General features: G+C 41.1%; 1 protein-coding gene across 1 annotated transcript in view; it reads left to right on the top strand.

Moving 5' to 3' along the window:
- Positions 1-25,895, top strand: part of FAM107A (family with sequence similarity 107 member A) — a 308,168-nt gene that overhangs the window by 88,564 nt on the left and 193,709 nt on the right. The window contains exon 2 of the mRNA XM_082265993.1: positions 13,468-13,531. Coding sequence (XP_082122119.1) covers positions 13,468-13,531 — 64 coding nt within the window. The remainder of the gene's footprint in view (positions 1-13,467; positions 13,532-25,895) is intronic.

The raw sequence follows: 25,895 nt of genomic DNA, 5'->3' as shown, positions 1-25,895 counted from the left end.
TTTTGCGAATCCTCTTAACGATCTCTGGATTTGCTGCATTATATCCAATGTTCTTATTGTGGCAATCATGTCCTTGGACCATTCACTGACATTTTTGGACTTTTTTTTACTATATGTTATTTATTATTATATTCCTTTTATTGGACACTCTCTTTGTCTGGTATTTTTCAAAGTCATAAGTTTATCATTTATATTTTGGCGCTACACTAATGATTTATATTTTTATATTTACCTATTCTATGCAACAATATTGCGCAGAAAGGTCCTTTACCTCCCTCTTCTGAAAGACTCTACACTGGCACTGTTGGCTCCTCCCTACTTTGGGTGCCTGCTGAAGCAAGCTGGGTACTAAGGAGGCACCCATGCTTGCAAGCTCCCAAGATAGGCTGTGTACATCTATAGACGCACACACTTCAGTTTCCTTCTGATAGGAGTTTCACTGATAGCAGCAGAAGCCTCTGTTTCCTGTGAAAGCAGGTGGGGCCAGGAGGCAGAGTTAGAGAGGTGACATGGAGCCAGGTAAGTGTTTAGGGACAGAGAGGGGAAGGAATGGTAGTGGGGATTTTTTTTTTTTTTTTTTACCCCATAGTAGAGAATGCGTTAAGGTAAAAAACATTGAGGCTTTAGAACCACTTTATGGGCTCATGCATACTGCATCCCAAAGAAGCTGCTCCTACATGCTTTTGAGCTCTAATTTTGCTTGGAAACGCCCCTCCATGTCCATGCACACTATGGCTTTTTCACAAGTTTACAGGCAGAAAAAAAAGACCCCCTCATTTTTGAGGAGCATTCATGCAGAAAAACACATGAAAAAGCACAAAAAAAGCTCAAAAATGTACACAGGAAAGGGAAAAAATTAGCTATGGGGAGGGTTTGTGGAAGAAAAAAAAAAGCTTATGCTCAGAAAAGGTCAAATAAGCTCAATAAAATTGTGCAAAAGAAAACCAAAAAGCACAAGCTTCTTCAAGCTTTTATGGCTCATGCACACTGCAGCTCCAAAAAAAATGCTTTTTAAAGGCATTTTAGCTTTTATTTCTCTGCCAAAATCTCACAGAAGCTTGGGGGTTTTTTGTGTTCTTTTGCACTATTTTATTGAGCATCTTTGGGCTTTTTTGAGCATAAGCCCTTTTTTCACAAACCCTTATTTTGTTTGCGTTTTCAAGCTTTTCTGAGCTTTTTTGTTTTTTTACGCGTTTCAAAGAAGCTGGTGCTATTTTGCACATTTTTATTGAATTTATTTGAGCTTTTTAAGGCATAAAGGTTTTTTCACAAACCCTCCCCTAAGCTAATTTATTCCCTTTTTTGTGTGTGTGCATTTTTTAGCTTTTTTGTGCTTTTTCACACGTTTCACGCACTTGGGCGTCTTTTCTGCTCGCAAGCTCCTCTCAAAAATGCAGATTTGGTGGGAGTTTTTTTTCCGCCTGTAGGAGCATAACCCTGTAAACTTGTGAAATAGCCATAGTGTGCATGGAGACATTGACTAACATGAAGGGGAGTTTCCAGGCAGAAAAAATGAGAGCCCAAAAAAGCTCAAAAGTCTGTAGGAGCCGATTCTTTGAGCTTCTTCGAGATGCAGTGTGCATGAGCCCTTAGGAAGAATCATATTTTATAAATGACATTTATATTACATATTGCATTATATTTTACTTATAATATAGTGATGGATACATGAAACTTACAGTAACTGTATTGGGTGTCTAATAATACTATAAATGTACTATAGATAAGCTCTGGTTAGGGGCTATAATGTACAAAGCAATCTAGTATGTTCCAGCAGGGATAGTGTTAATGAAAAAGCCATTACAGATGTCTCTATATAAGCGGTGACTTATGATGACAGCAATATGTGTTCCCAGAGAGCAGCACAGATTTGCTTCACTTGACTCATTAATCTGAACAGACGGTATCAACAGCTCCATGTTGTCACAAATCACAATCAGTTTAGTGACCGAACGTTAGAAGCCTCTTCTATGTAGCTAATTCCAAGCATATACTAATAATTAAAATAATCCAGTGGACAACCTGTAATTTTAGGTTACTTTATAAATATATATATAATTATATTTAAGTATTTCCTTCATATGGTGCTGACAATATCTTAGGAGAGTTTTTAGACCATTAACCTCAATGCCTGTGCCCAAAAGACGCTCACAATGTTCTTACTCTCACATTGGGGTTGATTTACTAAAACTGGAGAGTGAAAAATCTGGTGCAGCTGTGCATGGTAGCCAATCAGCTTCTAACTTCAGCTTTGTTCAATTAGTCTTTGACAATTCGCCCTCGTTCACACTGAGGGCGGGTTTGAAATCATGCAAGTTCAGCTGAACTCGCACAATTTCAAACCCACATGTCAGTGCGAGTTTGGGGGCGATTTGACAGCTATCTGTGTAGGCTCCTGCACAGATGTCTATTGAAATCGCCCCCGAAGTTGCCAAAAGTAGTGCAGAAACTACTTTTGGGAATCGGTGTGGCGCAGCAAAGTTGTCGCATCGATTCAGGTGGTGCCATTGCGGGCAATAGGCTCCGATTTGGCATGCAATTTGACATGTCAAATTGCATGTCAAATCAGCCCAATGTAAACAGGGGCTAGGGCCCGGTTAAAACTAGTGCAACATACGCTCCGACTTTGAGAACACATGTTGCATGACGTGTATAAATCAATGGTTCTCTATGAGAAGCCGTCTTAACTGGTCCGACACAAGTCAGTCCGACTTTGAAAAAGGTTCCTGCACTACTTAGGTCCAAATTTGGTCCATTTTCAGCCCATTTAATAGAATTGAAGTCGGATCAAAGTTGGATTTTAGAGGGGAACCTCACGCCAAAATTTTAAAATAAAAAGGTGGGGGTCCCCCCCAAGACCATACCAGACCCTTTGGTCTGGTATGGGTTTTAAGCAGAACCCCCATGCCAAAATTAAAAATAAAATAGCATGGAGTCCCCTCTAAATTCTATACCAGACCCTTATCCGGGAATGCAGCTCGGCAGGTCAGGAAAGAGGGGGGCGAGCAAGCCCCCCCTCCTAGACCATACCAGGCCACATGCCCTCAACATGGAGGGAGAGGGTGCTTTGGGGCAGGGGGGCTCTGCGCCCCTCACCCCAAAGCACCTTGCCTCCAGAAGGGCCTCTTCCCGACAACCCTGGGCAGTGGTTGTGGGGGTCTGCGGGCAGTAAAAACAAGGGGGGGCCCCAGATCCCGCCCCCCTATGTGAATGAGCATGGGGTACACATTGTATCCATACCCATTCACCCCCCCCCCCAAAAAAAAATGCTGTCTAATTAATAACAGGAGACGGTTTTCGACAAGTCCTTTATAAAGAATGAAGAATGTCCCCATCATAGCTCCACTGTGTCTTCTTTCTCCAAGTTTTTTTTTTTTAATTTTGGCATGGGGTTCCCCCTCTCAAGATTCGTACCATACTCAAAGGGCCTGATAATTTCAGATTGAAGTCTGATACTGTTTTATTGTTAGTATATATTTCTGAATTGCTTTTAATTTGTGGACAGCAGCTGCACATTTTAATATTTTTGTTTACAAGTATTACAATATTTTGGTACTTAGATGTTTGTTTGTTTTGTTTTTATTAAAATAATTACAGTGCCATCATCCAGGTACAGAAAGAGAATTGATCATGTAAATAAAACAATGTGTGTTTTGTATTTAGTATACTTTAACCACTTCCCGCAAAATCACGTACCTGTAGGTAATTTTGCTGAAGTGGATGTACCAGAGCGATGCCTTGGCTTTCTATTAATACCCACCAAGGCAGCTAAGCAGCCACTCGGCTGTTATTAGAAGGAGCAGGAGGGGACGTCCACCCCCCCCCTCCTGCCACCTTCCACCGCTCCACCTGGGTTTCCTGTACCACCAGGAGACCCGAGCGACCAGCCGGCACGTCTGCCAGCTGGCCGGAGTCCCGAACAAAGCCGGATTCAGCTTTGATCGGATCTCTGATGTAGAAACCCGGAAGCAATGTCACAATGTCACTTCGGTTTACTAGGCAGCCAACGGCGCCAATTAAAAAAAAAAAATGACTGTTCAAAAATGCCCGTCTTGGCGTTTTGAATACTACTAAGTGCAGAGAAGGGGTTTGGTGTCTTTTTAGACCCCCAGATCCCTCCATAACCGTACCTGTCACTCCCTTTTGCTGTCACAAGGGATGTTTACATTCCTTGTGACAGCAATAAAAGTGATCAGAATTTTTTTTTTTTTTTAAAGGGACAGTTAAAAAGAAATAAAAAATAAAATGAAGAAATAACTTTTTTAAAGCGCCCGATTCCTTCACGCTTGCGTGCCAAAGAAACACGCATACGCAAGTCACGCCGGAAAATATAAACAGTGTTCAAATCACACATGTGAGGTATCGCCGCAATCATTAGAGTGAGAGCAATAATTTTTGCACAAGATCCCTTTTGGAACTTTAAACAGATAACTGTTCAATTTTTTTAAACCGTGCCTATGGAGATTTTTAAGTACTGTAGTTTGTCGCCATTCCACGAGCGTGCGCATTTTTAAAGTTTGACATGTTGGGTATCTATTTACTCGGCATAACATCATGTTTCACATTATACAAAAAATATTGGGCTAACTTAACTGTTACATTTTTTTCCTAATTCATTGAAATGTATTTTTTGCAAATAAATTGCGTTGAAAGACCGCTGCACAAATACAGTGTGACATAAAATTTTGCAACGATCGCCATTTTTTTCTCTAGGGTCTCTGCTAAAAAAATTCATATAATGTTTGAGGGTTCTAAGTAATTTTCTACCAAAAAATACTGTATACAAAGTCAGAAATAAGCTTAGTCTTGAAGTGGTTTACTACAGTACAAAATTCAGAATAAAAAAATAATGTGAATTGGAACGCAAAGGTCATGTGACCAAATATGAAGCCAAATCTGTTTTTTCATTCCAGTGTATCTGGGTGAATAGGGCCTCTTGATAAGTAATATTTATATATGAACCTCAATTTCTGAAAAGGCAGAAAAATGAAGTTTAGCGTTAAAGATCTGTTATTGATCTGATTCCGCAATACTGGCTATCAGTTGTTCAGGTTAAAGCTGGAGAAGTCCTGTGAACAATGAATTAATTCATTTGATTTTCATTCCATTAACCTGGATATCAAGGGAACCAACAGGTTCTAAAAGTAAATATTGACTGAGGAGTGGAAACCTGGAACAGTACTGTACTCTTTATTGACAAAAGTTCATATTAAATATTCAGCTTTATTAATAGACTTATAGCAAGCATTGGTTTACGTTTTTTGCTTGTTTTTTTTTCCTTTAATTAAAACACTTAGAATGAACATATCATTTTCAAATTATTTTAACATGATTTATGACTGTAACCTTTAACAGAAAATAAGCACATACATGCCCTGGAAAGTTGACCTTTTCCTCCCAAATCTAAAAATCCATGTTACATGCTGAATTCTAATCACTTAAGGACCCGGCCTATTTCTGACATTTGTTGTTTACAAATTAAAACCAGTATTATTTGCTAGAAAATTACTTGGAACCCCCCAAAAAAAAAAAAATATATATATATATATATATATATATATTTTTTTTTTTTTTTTGGCCAATTTAATCTCACCTGAGACAAACAGCAGTGCTTTCTCTCAGCCTGGGAAATTAGACAACGTTTGTCTAGGAGAGCAGAAGGTTGGTAACACTGTCTGTGTGTGTCTTTGGAAACTGACAAGCTGTAGGCTTGCTCAGTCTGGGTTAGTAAAGGAACTGCATTGTGTGTAGTAAGTGCCGGGACACGGCTAGGCTTTTTTTTATTATTATTATTTCTGCTTGTTTTCCTTAAAGCACTTTACAGCACCTGTATATAGACTTGTATATAGCACCAATAAACACCGCACTGTTTGTCACTAGCACACTGGAGTTGGTATCTGTGCCTGAAAAACTGCTCATTCCAGGGAGCTTTGCACCTGCTACCTGTTCCCCAGCTTACAATAATATATATATATATATATATATAATTGAGATCATTCCAATACTTTGTCACACTGTATTTGCGCAGCGGTCTTACAAACACAATTTTTTGGAAAAAAGAATTTTTTTTGTATAATGTGAAAGATGATGTTGCACCAAGTAAATTGATACCTAGTATGTCATGCTTCAAAATTGCGAAGGTTCATGGAATGGCGACAAACTACGGTACTTAAAAATCTCTATAGCTGACGTTTTAAAAAATTTTGTACAGGTTACCTGCTTAGAGTTACAGAGAAGGTTTTGTGCTAGAATTATTGCTCTCACTCTAACAGTCGTGGTGATACCTCACATTGAACCCCGTTTACATATGTGGGCGCGACTTGCGTATGCGTTCGCTTCTGCGCGCGAGTTTAAAAATTATTTTTTCCTATTTATTTTCCTTTTTATTTCTTCATTACCGCCTGATATTCAGCCCATGCGTACGGCACTTGGGGAGCATTTTCTCATTGACTATCACATTAAAGTACTGTGAGATGTACATTTAATTCATATTAGTAGAGGTTCCCTGAGGCCAAAAAGTTATTTCAAAGATTCCTACATGTTTTAAAAGGTTGACAAAGACTGCTTTCTGGTTTCCTCAAGGCACTGGTGACATGATCAGAGCCTCACAAGTACCCCAGGAAATCCACATCAGCAGTACCGTCTAGGGAGGCCTCCTTTCTGAACTGTTAGATCTTTTGAGACCTCGGGGGGGAAAAAAAGGCTTATTTTTCCTAATAGATTAGTGTGATGTGGGCTGGTAGAGAATAAGGAAGAAGCAGTTTTTTAAAATAGATAGCATGAGTTTCAGACACACATGGAGGAAAATCGCGTAGACTGAGGAAAGGGTTCAAGAAGAAGGTGATTGTATAAAAACAGATAGGCACACAAGGGTGTATTGGCCTCTCTGAATAATGTAAAAAGCCAATAAAAAAAAAAAACCCACTAAAATTTATAAAATTTTAAAATAAAGTTTGCTCATTGGGCGGGCTCTCCAGGAACAGAAGCAGGCTCTGTATGGACAATGAGAGAAAAGGGAAAGCACCTCTAAGTGCAGTAAGGAATAACTTTATTTAAAAACTCAATAAGGCCACCCACATGTTATAATACTGAATACTTTTATAACATGTGAGTGGCCCTATTGAGTATTTAATAAATGTAGTCTTTGCGGCACTTAGAGGTAAATGGCTACTACCAAAGGTATTGGTTTTTTATTTACTGTAGATTGTGTTAATGTAGTCAGGTTTATTAGGGATAGTGACTTTAAATTGGTTGTAAAGTCAGAAGGTTTAGTATCCTAATGCATTGTAAAGCCTTCTGTGTGCAGTAGCCCCCCTCAGCTCAGCCCCTCTAATTCTTATATGAGCCTGATTTTCCTCCAGCGATGTGCACGTGTGCCTCGGCTGTCATGATTGGCTGAGACAAAGCAGTAGTGCCAATGACTCCTGCTGCTTTTGATCAAAGTCAGTTAGCCAATCAGGGGAGAGAGGGGCGGGGCCAATCCACAGCTCTGTGTCTGAATGGACACAGGGCTCTGCGGCTTGGTTTGGATGCCCCCATAGCAAGCTGCTTGGTGTGGGGGCATTCAACAGGAGGAAGGGGCCAGGAACCCCAAAAAGGGACTCGAGAAGAGGAGGATCCGGGCTGCTCTGTGCAAAACCACTGCACAGGGCAGGTAAGTATAATTAAAATGTTTGTTATTTTTTAAGAAAAAAAAAAACCTAGACTTTACAATCACTTTTAGGATTAGTCTTCAACTACCCAAAGTAAACCAAACACCACATAAATGACCCATTATATTAGAAGCTACTACACCACTGCATTTAAGAAGAGTGGTACTGATGAGCTCTCCTTAAAATGAAGCTCCTGAAAAGTTTTGAAGGTTGGTGCTGCCCCCACTTACCCTACTACCCAAGGCACTGGCCCATGAGTGCCACTACAGTAAATTCAGACACACAGACTGGGAGTTCTGACCTTCCACCAATTATTTTGACCTGCATGCTTGTTCCAGGTCCATAATTCAGAAAGCTGTTGGTTCAGCATGACAGCCAGTCGACTAGGATTTTCAGATGGAGGTCAGTAAGGCAGTTGCTGTAATCCTCTCATAGAAGGTTTATTTTAAAGGGGCGCAACATTCTTTTTATGCTTAGCCCTGGTGCATCGGGCTTTGCATTTAGATGCAGATTGAGGTCACATGTGCACTGTCCAGCCCTGCGGCAGGCAGTCTGTAAAACTCTATGAGAGGATGACAGCTGCTGTGGCCAAGAAGTTGCACTTAGTGCTATGAACATTAAAAGTACAACTAAAGGCAAAACTTTTTTTTTTTTTTTTAAGTTTGGACAGAGTGGATATGGATAAGAACATTTTGTCTTTTTTTATCGCTGCCTGTGCCCCAATTAGCGAGATTCACCCTCTCTATTTGCCATGTTTACCAATTCTCATTGAAAGTAAAAGTTAAAGAAAATCCCAAATAATCCCAAATCCTTAATTTGCAGGGATTTCCTCTCGTTTCCTGTTGGGCTATGGGACAGAAGGTGCATGGAAATCTCCCCAATGGGACACAGATGGCAAAAAAAAAAAATCTGACAACTATCTATCTAAAATGAAAACAAGTTTTGCCTACAGATCTACTTCAAGGCAGAGCATTCCAAGCATTCATCCCTTGGCACATACTGCCTTAAACGTACAGCCACAGAAGCTGTCAACCTCCCATAGAGTTTGACAAGCTGCCTGCATCGGGGCTGGACAGTGTACCTGTGCCCTCCACCTGCAGCTAAATACCAAAGCCCTATGCACCGTGGCAGAACTCCCAATGTGCATTGAATCTTATTAGCATACATTGCATATTTAGAACGGTAAAATAAATTCTGAATATGAATGAATCATAAATAACAAACAATAATGACAAAAAAAGAACTATGCCCTTGCATTATATACTGTACGTGCTGTAGCACTTAATAAGTGCATCTGCGTTTACAGTTTTCTCTTAGTTCCCCTGCAAAGTGCAACAAATACAGTATCTCACAAAAGTGAATACAACCCTCACATTTTTGTAAATATTTTATTATATCTTTTCATGTGACAACACTGAAGAAATGACACTTTGCTACAATGTAAAGTAGTGAGTGTACAGCTTGTATAACAGTGTAAATTTGCTGTCCCCTCAAAATAACTCAACACACAGCCATTAATGTCTAGACCGCTGGCAACAAAAGTTAATACATCCCTAAGTGGAAATGTCCAAAGTGTCAATATTTTGTGTGGCCACCATTATTTTCCAGCACTGCATTAACCCTTAATCTTAATCACGAAGCTTGTGGACATTGGAGACCTTGCACTCCTCCACCTTCCATTTGAGAATGCCCCACAGATGCTCAATAGGGTTTAGGTCTGGAGACATGCTTGGCCAGTCCATTACCTTTACCCTCAGCTTCTTTAGCAAGGCAGTGGTCATCTTGGAGGTGTTTGGGGTCGTTATGTTAGAATACTACCCTGCAAATCAGTCTCCGAAGGGAGGGGATCATGCTCTGCTTCAGTATGTCACAGTATATGTTGGCATTCATGGTTACCTCAATGACCTGTCGCTCCCCAGTGCCAGCAGCACTCACGCAGCCCAAGACCATGACACTCCCACCACCATGCTTGACTGTGGGCAAGACACACTTGTCTTTGTACTCCTCACGTGGTTGCCGACACACACGCTTGACACCATCTGAACCAAATAAGTTTATCTTGGTCTCATCAGATCACAGGAGATGGTTCCAGTAATCCATGTCCTTAGTCTGCTTGTCTTCAGCAAACTGTTTGTGAGCTTTATTGTGCATCATTTTTAGAAGAGGCTTCCTTCTGGGACAACAGCCTGCAACAATGCTGGCAGCACTCGTATATCTATTTCCCAAAGACAACCTCTGGATATTATGCTGAGCATGTGCACTCAACTTCTTTGGTCGACCATGGAGAGGCTTGTTGTGAGTGGAACCTGTCCTGTTAAACCGCTGTTTGGTCTTGGCTACCGTGCTGCAGATCAGTTTCAGGGTCCTCCTATAACCTAGGCCATCTTTATTTACAGCAACAGTTCTTTGCCCTGAAGTACCATGTTGAACTTCCAGTGACCAGTATGAGAGAGTGAGAGCGATAACACCAAATTTAACACACCTGCTCCTCATTCACACCTGAGACCTTGTAAAACTAACGAGTCACATGATACCAGTGAGGGAAAATGGATAATTGGGCCCAATTTGGACATTTTTTCACTTAGGGGTGTACTCACTTTTGTTGCCAACGGTTTAGGCAGTAATGGCTGTGGGTGAGTTATTTTAGGGGATGACAAATTTACACTGTTATACAAGCTGTACACTCACTACTTTACATTGTAGCAAAGTGTAATTTCTTCAGTTTTGTCACATGAAAAGATATAATAAAACATTTACAAAAATGTGAGGGGTGTACTCACTTTTGTGAGATACTGTAACTGTTGACCCTGACAATGAAGTCCACCTAATGCAGCTTTCTGTGATGGTGTGGCAACAATGCTACACTGCTCCTGAATTCAAAGCAGAGTTGCCACTCTCAGGCTGCGTGCACTACGGATCAGGAACGTGCAGTTAGGGAAGGCAGGTGAGGCAGAGCTTTGAACATAAAAAATAAATAAATAACACGATCGAGCTTCAAGGGTCCTAGCTCGGCGACCTGGGGTCACAGAGAACCCAAATTTGAGGGGTAGGTAGTCCTCAAACAAACCAATGGTAAAGCGCCATTGGTCCAAGCTGTCCAATAAAAATGCTGTAGTGGAGGCTCTCCTCTTACGGCAGTGTCATAGAAGGGGGCATGTGTCTAAAAAAAACGAATGCTCCCTTCCAGCCCAGCCCTCTTAACTACAAGGAAAAAACATAGGTTTATGGGTATAAGTGTAGCATTGCCCCTTGAAAACTGCTGGGTATTACACTTTTGGGTCCACCTTTGTTACCGTTAGCAATACTGGCATTCATAATTTAACACTTTACTTCTTGGCTCAGTCAATGATCAGTCCAGGGGTATGTAGTTGTTTTTGGTGTTTTATTTTAAATAGGGATGGGAGAAGGGAATAGTGGGATACTCCAAATTAACTATACACACAGTTGGGAGGACATCTATCTGTAGATAATGTTGATCCACCTTGCCACTTAGGTGGATTTAGGTATAAGTCTCTTTCCAGATGACTTGATGAACTACTGTTCTCTTCAGGACACTCTCCTAGTATCCTCTTTCTTGACCACTGACACCAGTCCACTGACTATCCTACTCCAGGGTGGCCCCCCTCAGGTCAAGCCCCTTGACACGATTCCCTGTTCTCACGATACTGTTTTTCTAGTGTCTCCAGTGTCTCCCCCTCAGACAGCTTTCCTGAACCTCTGGGTTCAGCTCCTTTCCTCTAGCCCTCAGAACGACCTCCTGATGCCACGTGCCACTGCTACAGAGGAGGGGGAAGCCGCCACCCTCCCTCCGGGACTCTGCTCACCAGTCAAAGACCCCACAGCACCTGTGCTCCTGGCTTTTATACAGTGTCCCAGAATGCACAAGACAGTCTGTCTCTACCAATCACCAGGACTGTACCAAAGCCTATGTGTCCATTGGTCAGGTTTCCTCCCACTGTCCAACATGCCTCCCTATTGGACCAGTGTGAAACACTCCTCTAGACTCAATGAATCACATACTGAGCAATCTGAGCAGACCTCACTCACAGATCCTGCTCTCTGGTAGACGGAAAGCAATATAGATTTTCCTGCTGCTCCTCTGATAACCAGAAAAATCCAAAAACTATACTGTCTCACTAGCACCTAACTAAGAGGGGTAATGGGTAATTTATGGGTAAACCTACATGTTTTTCTCACACAGTTAAGAGGGAGAATCTGCTGCTGAAAAGGTACTTTTTTAATTCAGCAAAATAATATATTATAATGCAATATGTTATAATATAATTTATTATTGATCTATTTACTGTGAAATTACTGGTTTGAAGTTATAACTTCAAACTTCAGTAATTTGTCTTTTAAGCCACCTGCTTGAGTACAGTTTTTGAAAATATAGTAAATTACCTTAAAAACATATAATTATTTGTATATTATTTACTTATGGTAATTAACCACTTGCCACCCGGGCCAATTCTGACACTTCTCTCCTACATGTAAAAATCATAATTTTTTGCTAGAAAAATACTCAGAACCCTCAAACATTATATATCTTTTTTTAGTGGGACTGTTTCATTGTTTTATCATTTGTTTAAAATTCTCCTGCATTTCACCTTTTACTAAATAACCCTGAACCCTGTATTGTTTACTTATTTATTACTGAATATTACTGGTATATTTCTGGCTTCAGAAAATAAAGAGACCTGTTTTATTTTTTCTACAATCTTTATTGTCATCTTTGCTAATAATAATGCTTCCAGCATCAACAAAAAGGGGATTGAAAAACATCTTAAAGCGGTTGTAAACCTAAAAAAAAAAAAAAACAAACAAACCCTGCAAGACAAAGGCATAATGAGCTAGTATGCATCGCATACTAGCTCATTATGAATTACTTACCTTAGAATGAGGCCCCGACATGGACATCGCTGTGGGAGCTGACATGATCCCTCGGCGCCTCTTCCGGATTCAGCGGCTCCGGCGCTGTGATTGGCCGGAGCCGTGATGACGTCATGCGCGGGAGTCATTTTCCGGCAAGCTCCCGGCATGGAAAGCTGAAGGTCATCTGGACCTTCAGAGCACATGCGCTGCTCGCGTGAGCGGCTGCATGCAGTGCAAATATCTCCTAAACCTTGCCGGTTTAGGATATATTAATTGTACCTACAGGTAACCCTTATTATAGGCTTACCTGTAGTTAAAAGTGGAAAAAAGCGGTATACTACTGCTTTAAAGAGACAGCGTTTGTAAATTTTTTTGTTTAATGAGTATGACTAGTAGAACTGCGATCGCCTACATAATGAGAATCAAATGCGTAACTTGTGAATATGTAACCTGTGTGTACCTGGCTCTGATACTAGCCACTGACCTCAACACATGTCCCTGCTACAGATTAATCAGAAGATTGTAGGGAGCGTAGTTTTGAGGATTGTCATTGCTGGTGGACAAGCCTGTAGCTTGTCAATTAGACCCTGGCCATGCCTAGTCCTGCCCACTGCTTTCTGGATTGACAGTATTGCCTACTGCTGAAACACTCCCACTGTGAGCTGCAGTCCCTGGGAGGGGGGGGCGTGTGAGACCCATATAAAAAAGTATTTAAAAAGTCAGGGAAGGTAAGGAATTTTTATTTTTCTATATGAGTAGGGATAAGTTTCGGGTCCGCTGCTGCCATGGGTCCTGATTTTGTTGCTATGCATTCCACTCCATCACTTGCTAGGATGTTTCCAAGAAATAAGTTATGTTGTTTTTTTTCTGCATTCAAAATAAAATTGGAAATTCTGATGTGTCCAAATGTATTTATTAAATCTCATTTATTTTTATTTTTCAGAAGGAATACTCTCTCCACGCTAAGCTCCATAATAATAATGGAAAGCATGTTATCAACGGCACAGGTAAGACTCTTTTAAAACGAACTGCTGAAAAAAACTTCACTTTTAGGGAAGTTGTCTTTTATGTAACCCACCAGCACCAACCTGAGTACAGGTCACCTGATAAAATACTTAGCCTCCTCTCTGCTCCCATAATCTTCACTATCTTGCCACAGCAAGGGACATGTCCCAGCCACACCCCCTTCCTCCCATGTATGCGGCAGCCCTATTCATTCCTACGGATAGGCCATATTCTGCTACATGTCCAAAGGCCACCATGAGTACAACTCATGTAAAGGGATGAATGGGGCTACAATGTACATGCTCAGTAGAAAGAGGACCTTACCAGGATGTTTTCTTTGCAAAGACTTTGCAGCACAACACAGGGCTGCTGGTTTTGGACCACTTTCATGTCATTTTTCTGTGCTGTATTGAACTGCATTAGGTTGTTATTGTTTTGTAATATGTTTTGGGACACTGCAACTTGTTTACTAATGTGATTTTGGTATCTTTCTCTGCCCTCCCCTCTGGTTTAAAGGTAGTGGGTTTAGTCTTAGCTAGATCCTCCCCACTTCTTCCATGTTCCCTCAGCCAGTGTTTGTTATTAACAGAGACAGGGCTTAAAAAAGTAATTGTCTTCTTACACTTCAAAAGACTGGAAAACCATCCCCCGTACTGCAGTTAGCTAAAGTAAAACAGCGTTTGATTCAACTTCTGTGTCGTATTGAAGAGCTAAGCTGCCTGTGGATTGTGCCAAGTCAGCAGGTGACCATAATGTCGAAACAGACTGAGTCTAAGGAGGTATATCAATGTATAAAGCAGCATTCGAAAAAAAACAAATGCAAAGTGAAGATCTTGGGAGTGGGGAGAAAGATAGGTATTTTACAAACACAAAGTGATGACCACACTCTGATTATCGGAGTCCGGTCATTACTTTGTGTTTGAGGATACTGCTGGAGACTACGGATCTGACCTGCACCTGATCACATCTTCCCACCTGAGCGGCTTACCTGTAATTGTTTCAGTCTTTCTAGGTATTTTACAAAGCAGGTTGTACTCATGAGGGTGATTACTTGAAGTACAACATAATAAGGAACAGATCAAGTCACACCTAGAGGTGAAGGGTGCTGGTTTTTGCTGAAGATGATATGGTGATTTTTGAATATGCAGGGGCATTACATTAGAGCAGGGTTTCTCAACCAGGCTAACATGGAACCCTAGAGTTCCTTCAGAAGTTGCTAGGGGTTCCTTGAGAAATGAACAAGTTCTTTCTCTCACATAAGTTCCCAATGATACCATTGATCTTTTTAGCTACAGTAAAACCTTGGATTGCGAGCATAATTCGTTCTGGAAACATGCTTGTTATCCAAAGCACTCTTGTATCAAAGCAAATTTCCCCATAAGAAATAATGGAAACTCAGATGATTTGTTCCACAAGTCCTTCGGTTTATAGTCTATATACAAAGATTATAGCAATGTGATAGGTTGTGTAACCATAAAATATCCATCCACAATATGCAGCCTTCCCAAGGGGATTAGAAGCAAAATCTAGCAGAGCTACAGAATATAAGAGAGATGAGAGGAGCCTCTAAGTGTAGCAATATGGTTACATTTAATGAAGGTTCAACATTTAGCAACTCACATGGTTGATGATTAAAATAGGCACACCTAAGTATGCAGGCATCCGGGGTAAAGCTGTCCACATAGACCATCTTCTGAGCCACCGACTCTCACCACTGTCAGTCTGCAATTGTGACCGGGAAGAATAGCCTGCAATGGAGTGATCTGAAAGTGAGGCTTTGAATCACTCGTGGAGTGCAGCAGGGAAGGGATGATGAAGATGGCTGTGCGGAGGACGGTCTATGTGGACAGCTTTACCCCGAATGCCTGCATACTTGGATGTGCCTGTTTTATTCATCAACCATGTGAGTTGCTAAATATTGAACTTTCATTAAATGTAACCATATTGCTACACTTAGAGGCTCCTCTCTTCTTTTTTATACATGAGGCTACTTGTATATCAAGACATCGCTTGTATATCAAGTCAAAATTTATTTAAAAAATGTGCTTGTCTTGCAAAGCGCTCTCAAACCAAGTTACTCTCAAACCAAGGTTTTACTGTATCTTTAAGAGGGCAGTTCTTCTGAATGACCATGTAGCACCCCTATAGTTGCTAGTGTAGGTAAATTTAGTTTGGCTCCCCAGTATGCAGAGGAGCAGGTGATTTGTGTTTAGGATACTGGGCAGTGCTTCACAGGCTTTGGCTCGGTTACCCCCCCCCCCCCCCCCTGTCTTCTAGAGCTGATTGGATGTTTCTAGATTATAATAGGCAGAGGGACAGAGGCTGCAGCCTGAATATTCATGGAGCTTCCACCAATCCCTGGTAAGGCAGGCTTAGAAAGTGGGGGAAACAGCCCATAAATATTCTGGAGCTTGGCAATCTGAGAGCGAGTCCAGGGTCCAACCGCCTGGAGGTGACCCCTGTGCTGATGGCTCTGGGGCAGAAGAGAAAGAGCAAGAGGAGAGATAGAGGAGGAAAGCTCCAAGACATCACTCAGCCATTGTCTCAGACTTCAAACCAAGCCAAATGCAGCAGCTTTCTGGATTCTAGGAGCCACTTAAAGAGACTGAGTGAGTACACACCCGCCATCACACCCAAAGCAACAGAGAGGACAGTGTAGTGCAATACCGCATGTGTCTAAGTCCAGAGGGACAGCTTTAGTTCAGTGCAAGACAGCCAGGAGCACCCCAACATCTCTTAATTTGGGTCTAGAGCAGCCAGCTGCTGTGCAATACAGACTGGTGCTGTCTCTTCAACATTGACTTTTCAGTACTCCTGTCTTAGTTTCAGCTGCACCATTACTCCCACTGGTGTGCAGCATACTTCAGTTGGATTTTAGCAGCCAGAGACGTTAGCAGTTCCTCAGTCGTTTTGGAGTTTACAAGCTTTCTTCAGTTCTGGGCATCCCATGTACCCCCAATCTCTATCCAAGTTCTCAGCTCCCAAAATAAACACTAAAAACTAAAACTCCTAGACTGTTTCTTCAGCCAATTGGAGTGTGTGCGAAAAATCATTTTGCCTGGCTGTGGGTTCTGTGTGGGGGAAATAGGCCTGAAGTCCAGCGACTCCTTCGGGGGTAGCATTACAACCACAAGTGTAAGGAGCATTATTCCTCCTGACCATCACACTAATGTATCATGAGTTGTAGATATAGTACTTTTTAGCAGGGGTTCCCTGATACCCGAAAGTTATTTCAATGGTTCCTTTCTGTTGAAAAGGTTTAGAAAGGCTACATTGGAGGGATTGGTGGGAAGAGTTACACTGTGTACTTCCCTGCCATACAGTGTGCCATTGCTTTGTGCTATAATATAATGTTGTGAGTTAATATACATAAATGTTAGCTTTATAACATGCTTTTTCTGGGTGATATAACCAGCTATGGAAGTATGTTCTGTTCTTGCTGGATTCTATAATGTTCTGTTGTGGTGTGACATAAGGTACCATTATTGGTTGATGTAATTTGCAATTACAGCACAATATGTTCTTGTGACCAGTTTCATGATTTGCTTTATTGGCAGGATACAATAGTGTGCTGTTGCCATGTGATGTGGATTACTTACATGACACTTATATGACATTTTAGGACCTATTTACTAAAATAGATTATTTATTTTTTGCACAAGGATTGGCATATTTATGTAAGCTTATCGAGTAAAAATAAAATTACTGTTGTTGTTTTGCAGCTTTCCTCACCTGCTGTGTTGTTTGCTCAGGTGGGTTAGCGATTTTCTAGTCTGTAAGTACCCTGAAGGAATTGAGGGCTCATTTAATGTTTAGTGTAGTTACTCAATAATACTTTTTGACCTGCAATGGCATTTTCTGTGCATTTTTGCTCCGTTCCATGTGTGTTCACAGTACGGGGAAGCACCATGGCTAAGTGATTAGCACTTCCGCCTAGCAGCAGTAGGGTTCATCAATTCGAATCCCAATCATGGTACTACCTGCGTGGAGTTTGCATCTTTTCCTTGTGCCTGTGTGGGTTTAATCCGGGTACTCCAGTTTCCTCCCACACTCCTTAGACATGCTGGTAGGGTAATTGGTTCCTGTCTAAATTGGCTCTAATATATGCAAAGGCAGAGGTCCCAATACAGTACTTTTGGTAATATACACTATATTACCAAAAGTAACGGGGCACCTTCCTTTACAGGCACATGAACTTTAATTGCCTTAGGGTCCTTTCACACGGCCGCTTCGTGTGTCCGCAAATCATCCAATCCATTTGCGGATGATTTGCGGACATAATGTAAGTGAATGGCACTGCGGGTGTCAGCGGAATACCATCCGCTGACACCAGATTTTCCTCCTGTCAGTTCTGTTCCGTTTTTACGAACGGAACAGAACCCTATTTTTCCTTCCGTGTAAAAAACGGAAAGGAAGGAAAATCGGATGTCAGCGGTGTCATCCGCTGACATCCGCAGTGCCATAGACATACATTATGTCCGCATATCATCCGCAAACGGATGGGATGATATGCGGGCACACGGAGCGGATGACAGAAATGTCATCCGCTCCGTGGAAAAAAAAAAAAAAAAAGTCCCGCAGCGGACCTTTCACACGGAGCGGCCGTGTGAAAGGAGCCTTAGTCCATAAGGTTCAATAATGAGTTGGTCCACCTTTTGCAGCTCTAACAAGGTTTAGGAGTGTGTCTATGGGAATGTTTGTGTAAGGAATATACTAGAGTATATGCCCTGCGCCTGGTGTATTAAGATAAATATGTGAATAAATAAATCAATAGTGTAGGTAAACAGATAAATTAATTAAATAAATACACTAATGTGCGTTTGCAGCAGCTGCTATAGAGATTATGTGAACAGGATGTAGGAAAGTAGTCTATAATAGGCTACCTATAGCGCTTGCTAAAATTGATCTAAATAAAGATATTCAATAAAATGTTAATAATTAATACATAAATAAATAAATATGTGGGTACTCCTCTAATTATATATAGTGATATACACAAAATAATTCATACATAAAAGTCCATAATAGGTGACGAAGACGTCACTGGATGTGACGAAACGCGTAAGATGTGTAACGCACAGCGTACGTGACGTGTGACGCAGGTGGAGCGCAAGCCAGAAGTTCTCCCGCTCGCCACCCTGCATTCAGTTTGCGATGACGCACATAATCACTAGCGGCCTAAAGTGGCCCCTTTTTTAATTGGAAAACGTTTTTATTTGGTTTCATTTGGCTATATACTTTGTATTACTGCCAGTATGTTTTTTACCCATGATTGGGGAATAAAATATATATCTTAAGAATACTACACTATCTGGAGCTTTCTTGTCTTCCTTCTTATTTATGTATTTGTTATTAACATTTTATTGAATATCTTTATTTAGATCAATTTTAGCAAGCGCTATAGGTAGCCTATTATGGGAATGTTGGACCATTCTTCCCAAAGCGCATTTGTGAGATCAGGCACTGATGTGGACAAAAAGGCCTGGCTGGAAGTCCCTGCTCTAATTCATCCCAAAGATGTTTTATCGGGTTGAGGTCAGGACTCTGTGAAGGCCAGTCAAGTTTCTCCATCCCAAATTCACTCATCCATGTTTTTATGGACCTTGCTTTGTGCACTGGTGTGCAGTCATGTTGGATCAGGAAGGGGCCATCCCCAAACTTTTCCCACAAAGTTGGGGGCATAAAATTGTCAAAAACGTCTTGGTATGCTGATGCCTTAAGAGTTCCCTTCACTGGAACTAAGGGGCCAAGCCTAACCCCTGCAAAACAACCCCACACCATAATCCCCTCCCCCCCACCAAATGATTTGGACCAGCCCTTCTTGTCCACATCAATGCCCTTCTGGAAGAATGGTCAAACATTCCCATAGACACACTCCTAAACCTTGTGGACAGCCTTCCTAGAAGAGTTAAAGCTGTTATAGCTGCAAAGTGTGGGCCAACTCAATATTGAACCCTACGAGCTAAGACTGGGATGCCATTAAAGTTCATGTGCTTGTGTAAAGGCAGGCGTCCCAATACTTTTAGTAAGATAGTGTATTTGAGTTAGAGACCTTAGATTGTAAGCTCCTTGAGGGCAGGGACTGATGTGAATGTACAATATATATGTATAGTGCTGTGTAAAATTGATGGTGCTATACAGTATAAGTACCTGTAATAAATAAATAAATAAATGTGGACATTTATTCCATTACCATTTTATCTCTTTTGACGTGTGATCTTTGTGACTTGAAATTGATAAAACGCTTGTGAAAGAAGAATAATGACGTCGTAGTATCACCAGTTTTGCCACCAGCACAGGAATCTACTGCCCCAAAATGTTACAGGGCTACACCTAAATTGCACCATGTTGTAATTCCGGTGCTGGAAGATAATTGTACAAATATGAACCTATAAAAATAGCTTTCTTTACCAATGCTGCTCCATTATGCCTGTTTTGTGGTATCTGAGTAATAGTCATACATTTTCTGCTTAGAATGGGGAAACCATAGCTGCATCCATCTACCAATACTGACAGTTAGCTAGGCAACCATTCCATGTGCTATTGTTCTCCAATTTACATTTAAACTTTACCCGTTGGCCACAAGTGATACTCCAATATGTTTTATTTTGTTAGATAAAAAGTTTTAAAAAATTTTTGTTTTTTAAATTTCTGCCTCTAATCCTATTGGAGAGCACATTCCATTGGAGAGCACGTTCCATTGGAGAGCATGTTCCTCACTTGCTGTCCTTGTTGTCACCTGGACAGAAAGACACAGATAACAATAAAAACATTGTCGTTCTAATTGATGTTGAATTGATGTTCTAATTCTTCCTCACCCTACAAAATATATTTCTGTGTTCTGTCTGGACAGATTTCCTGTCCCGATAGGAAATTATGGAAAACCTTCTCAATAGGCACCTAGAGAGTAATATATACATGGCAAAAGTTCAAACTATTCACGTTTCTGTACAAGACAAAAAAACAGCATAGTTGGTGCTAGGCTTTAATGCCCTAATGTAAGATTTATTGCAGTTGGGACTTCAGAGTAAAACATGGCTTTTATAAGGAGAAGTAAACCCATCAATTTAACAGATTTAAAAAACACTTACATTCCTGGCACACGTCAGGAATGCTATCTGTCCCATTGGCAGAGATGTTTAGTAACTAAGTAGAACTACTTCACTACTGTACTTAAGTACCGAAAGGCGGTATCTGTACTTTCCTAGAGTAGAATTTTTTTCTCCTACTTCCACTTTTACTTCACTACATTTTTTCAATGATTTCAATACTTCTACTTCGATATTTTTTTTTTTTTTTGTGCTACATAGTTACTCGTTACAATTCTAAAAATTACCACTGCCAGAACAGTAGATGGCAGGTTTCATGAAGCTCAAAACGTGTATTATCAGCGCATATGAAAATAAATGCTACTGTATGTATAAATAAAAGCTGCATTTGAAATAATAAAAAACAATATGATGTTCAAACTTTTGACTTCTTTCTTTAATAACTACATAACACAGTACTTGTACTTTTACTTTCAGTACTTGAGTAGCAATATTTTTTTCAAAACTACTGGTACTTTTACTTTCAGTACTTGAGTAGCAAAATTTAATAAAAAAAAATACTTGCAATACTTAAGTACAAAAAATGTTGTATACTTTAGTACTTCTACTCAAGACACTTTTTGATCGAGCACTTGTACTTTTACTCAAGTATGGGTTTCGAGTACTTTATACAACTCTGCACATTGGATGTGCTCTTAACCAAACTGTCAAACCATCCAATGGCTGCTGTCCTAACTGATCACATGTGCAGCATCACGACAGGTGCAGATTAAACTGAGGCAAAGATGGCAGCTTCCTTGGCTGAAAACGATAAGAGGGTTTACTTACACTTTACCTTGTTACATGTTGGTTTATCTAATTTATTACCCTAACGGTTTTTTTAGAATGATGATTATGTGTATGTTCCTTAGGACCATGTCACACTAGCAATCCTGTATTTGCCAGCAACAGGATTGATATACAGGGATTAAGGGTATTAAAAAAAACTCACCTATGTCCATGTGTTGCTTTTAGTTAGCTTGATGAGTAAGGTATGGCTCCTTCACTGACAAATTGCATTTCTGCCAATCAAATAGCAAAACCTTGCTTATGGGAGGGATACATGGAAGTAAATTAGTATATTCTCTGCAGTTTTACAGTTCTCGACAGTTTACAGGATCACTAGTGTTACATGGCCCTTGTGCTGGGACTCATTTTCTTAAAAGAGAAGTTTGGGATTTAGAAAAAAATAAAAATACTCGCCTAGATGGATGCAGCATCCCTCGCTGGCTCTGCACTGAGAACTGAGCGATCAAAGACCCCTGATTGCTCAGTTCTCAGCATTCTGTGAGCAGAAAGCCATAAATTGGTAACGACTGAGTCAGGCTATCAGTGGCTCACTGATAGGCTGTTGGTCCAGGATTCTGGGTGAATCCCAACCATATGGTCGGGATCTTTTCAGAACCTGGACCGGCTTTGTGACGTCAGCCGACAGTGGGCTTCAGCCCATTGTAGGCTGAAAACTGGTCACAGGAGTGCAGAACTAACTACACTCCTGTGATCCATAGGAGAAGTATAGCCAAAATAGCTTTGGCTATACTTTTCCTTTAAAGATAAATTTCAGGAACGGTATATTTTTACGTAGTTACAGGAGGTCTTGGAAGGAATGGGGAGGACTATTTGGTTGGTATTTTGAGACTAGGTTAGTGATGTAACTGGGGGCTTTGTTGTAGATAGCTTTGTAGGTTATTGTTAGTATTTTGAAATTAAATAGTTGGGTGAGTGGGGTTCGATGTGGGGCTGAAAGGAAAGTTCAGAGCCCAGGATAACACCTAGCACCCTGGCATTCGGGGATAGGTGGAGGGTTGTGCCATTGCTCTTGACAGAGAAGTGGGGGAAGAGGCACATGAGGGAGGAAATCTTATGAGCTTGGTTTTGGACGAGTTAAAGAGGTTGTAAACCCATACAATTTTTTTATATTTTTTTTTTGCAACCTGAAAGAGAAACACATAATGAGCTAGTATGCACTGCATACTAGCTCATTATGAAATACTTACCTTAGAACGAGCCCCCGCCGTGCCGCCCGCTTACCTGTCTTCCGGGATCGCGGCATCCAGCCATCTGATTGTCCGGAGCCGCGGTGACGTCACTCCCGCGCACGCGCGCGGGAGCCGACGGTCACGGTACGGGGCTCTGAAGAAACGGCACCAGCGGCCAATCCTTCAGAGCGCATGCGCCAGTGACGTCACTGGCTGCATGTAAGGTAAATATCTCCTAAACGGTACATGTTTAGGAGATATTTACAGTACCTATAGGTAAGCCTTATCATAGGCTTACCTATAGGTAAACTTTGCAGAGGAGGGTTTACTTCCTCTTTAAGTCTAAAGAAGTGGTGTGACATCCAGACCGATATGTCTGTTAGTAAGTTAGTGATGCATGAGGAGACTGGAGTGAGCTGAGGGACGGAGAGATAGATTTGGGTGTCATCAGCGTAGGAATGGTATTGAAAGCCATGGGAGGCTACCAGCTGACCCAGGGAGGAGGTGTAGATTGAAAATAAGAGAGGTCCAAGAACAGAACCTTGGGGGACCCCGACGGACATAGCATGTAAGCATGTTTTTACTTTTCCACAATGCACCTTCTCTGGGAAAATGGCACCAATGGCATTTCCTCCTGTAGAAACTTTAATAAATATGATTTTTACCAGTTAAACATGTAAAGCCTCCGGTGAGGCTGGGTCATGGGTTTGGGAGGTGTGGATAAGCCGTATAGCAGAAGTAATGTACCACAATAGCAGAGCTCTGATGTATCATTAGAATGTTGAAAGCTTTAACTGTGTGAATTGGAAGGGGGCGTATTGCAGTAATGATTCAACAGAGACAGATGGTACTTGTATCACACATTTTTTTCCTGAAAGCCAAGAAACAATTATCTGTGTCTGGTCAGAAAGACTGCCGATGAAAAGATTAAAAGGAATGTATTGTCATAATTCCTTTTAAATGGTCAGTACTAAACATTTTTTAAAATAGATTATTTTTTTGTTTGCTAAATAGAAAAGTGTTGTAGGTTAACATTCAAAATTTTCCTTTTTAACCACCAGGGGGAGCTCTAGGTTACTTTTTACATGTATGCCACCCTTTGCTGCGATGTTGATAATGACCACTTGTTTACAGAACTTGGTGCCTCAGTCGCCAATAAACACACACACACACATACACACACACACCTGAGGCAGTGCCGGGACAAGTTCATCTAGAGCCCAGGACTAACAACCCAAACTGCAACCCTCACCCTTCCATGATGAGCATTACTGTATGTGTCAGCAAAAATCCCCCACTAACACACTGAGCACTAATCTGCAAGCTTGCCCCTAAGCATAAATCCCCCCTTCTCCCAGTACAAATCCACCCCCATGCTGAAATCCCCCCTCTCAGCACAAATCTTTGCCCCCCCCTCTCCCCCACACCCCCTCAATTCAAATGCCCCCCGCCCTCCCCTCTAAAACAAAATCCACGCCTCCTAGCACAAGTCCTTTACCCCTAAAATTCCCCCTCCTAGCATACATCATCTTCCTCCTGCTTCAAATCCCCCCTCCCAGCACAAAGTCCCCCTCCTAGCACAAATATTCTTCCCCTCATCCCCTCTCCTAACAGAAATCCCCTTAAAGCAGAGTTCCGGGCACATACACTTTTTTGAGCTAAAAATCCCCCCCTAATCCTAAGCTACCCCCAATTATCCAAACCCCACATTACAGTACATTACATTTGCTGAATAAAGATAAATACTTACCTTTAAAATTGATTGCAGAGCGCGGTCATCTCCGGTGTGGGCATCTGAAGCCGTGGTGTCCCCCGCTGTGTTCCTCTTCCTGGATCTGGCTGGGCTACCCAGAATGCCGGTCGCGATCTCGCGCATTCGCTGTAGATTACCATCGGCACTCAGAGTAGCGGCCGGCCGTTCCCATTGCATCCTGGGATTGATGACGCTCATTTCCCAAGACGCAATGCAAAGGAGGAAGTTACATCGGCGGCCGTGTCCGCACAAGGAGGAAGAGGAAGGAAGGTAAATTTATTTTCATTAAAAACAAGGTAAGTGAAACAAAAAAAAAATATTAATTATCCAATTTTTTTTCAGGTTTTTGTACTCTGATGCTGCAAAGTTTATTTTTTAGGCTGGAACTCTGCTTTAAATCTCTACTCTTAGCACTCCCCACCCCTCCAATTTCCCCTTCTAGAACAATACGTACCTCCTGCCTTCCAACACAAAGCCCCTCCCCCCAAACTCCTTGTGGTGTCCTCTCACCTCACATTATACCACAGTGCCCAGGGCAGCAAACCCTTCTGCCCACCCCTTGTCCCAGCCCTGACCTGAGGAGCAACGTATCCCTCCCTCTCCATCTAAACAGCTTGCACTGTTCAGATGGGCATACAGAGAGGATAAAGTGACATTCTGAAGGCAAATAGCTTCTGCTGTTCTCTCTCTCTTTACAAGCCCATGTGCTACAAACCCAGCATTATGGACTATTATTTTATTTTTTTTTAAAAAAAGAAAATTCATATACATAGTCAAAAATAAAAGTTTAACACAAAAAAAGCTAACAAAAAAACAAAAAGAGAAAAATCTATCCAAATAATTATAATTCGCCTTCAAGGCACAGACTTGTCTATACATACAGATTTATATATGGAGAGTGCTGTAATAAATGTTTCCAAGTATGTGGAGATTGCATTGCATAATTAGGACAATTGTCAACAAACAGAATTATAACAGAATATCAAAAAAAAGGAATGGAGAACAAAGACACCGCTAAGAGCATATCTCCATTAAACCAAATGTCTTTATTATATTGTCCCACAAGAGTTGTATTATAAATCAAGTCCACACCTACCGAATACAGAAAACTGACAATGTTTTCACTGGATGAATAATTATGTAAACCTCTCTGAAATGCCCTTTCAAGCTCAGCTTTTGTGATCTGATATAATAAAGTTATTTTGTTTAATGATATGTTGGCATATTTTCTGTTTTTTTTTTAATTTATTTTTACACTATGCATACAGGTTAAGATGCCTTACCTATCCTGGGTTTATGAGCAAACTACACAATCTGGAACACAATAAGCCCATCCACAGTTACCGGATCTAATAAGGCTTTATGTACACTAGCAGCTCCTTGAGTTTAGCAGCTTTTGAAATTTTTTTGCCAAAGCGCCTAAACTCAACTCCATAAAAGCCGATGTGCCAATGTGCACATAGGCTTTTAGCAGAGTTTAGGAGCTGCCGCGGTTAGGTGAGCTTCAACCTCCCTCTCCTGAACGGAGAAGAATTGAGTTCACGAT

Source organism: Pelophylax lessonae, assembly GCF_965119305.1.
Source record: "Pelophylax lessonae genome assembly, chromosome: 8".
NCBI lineage: Eukaryota > Metazoa > Chordata > Amphibia > Anura > Ranidae > Pelophylax > Pelophylax lessonae.
This window is presented reverse-complemented; position numbering and strand designations above follow the sequence as displayed.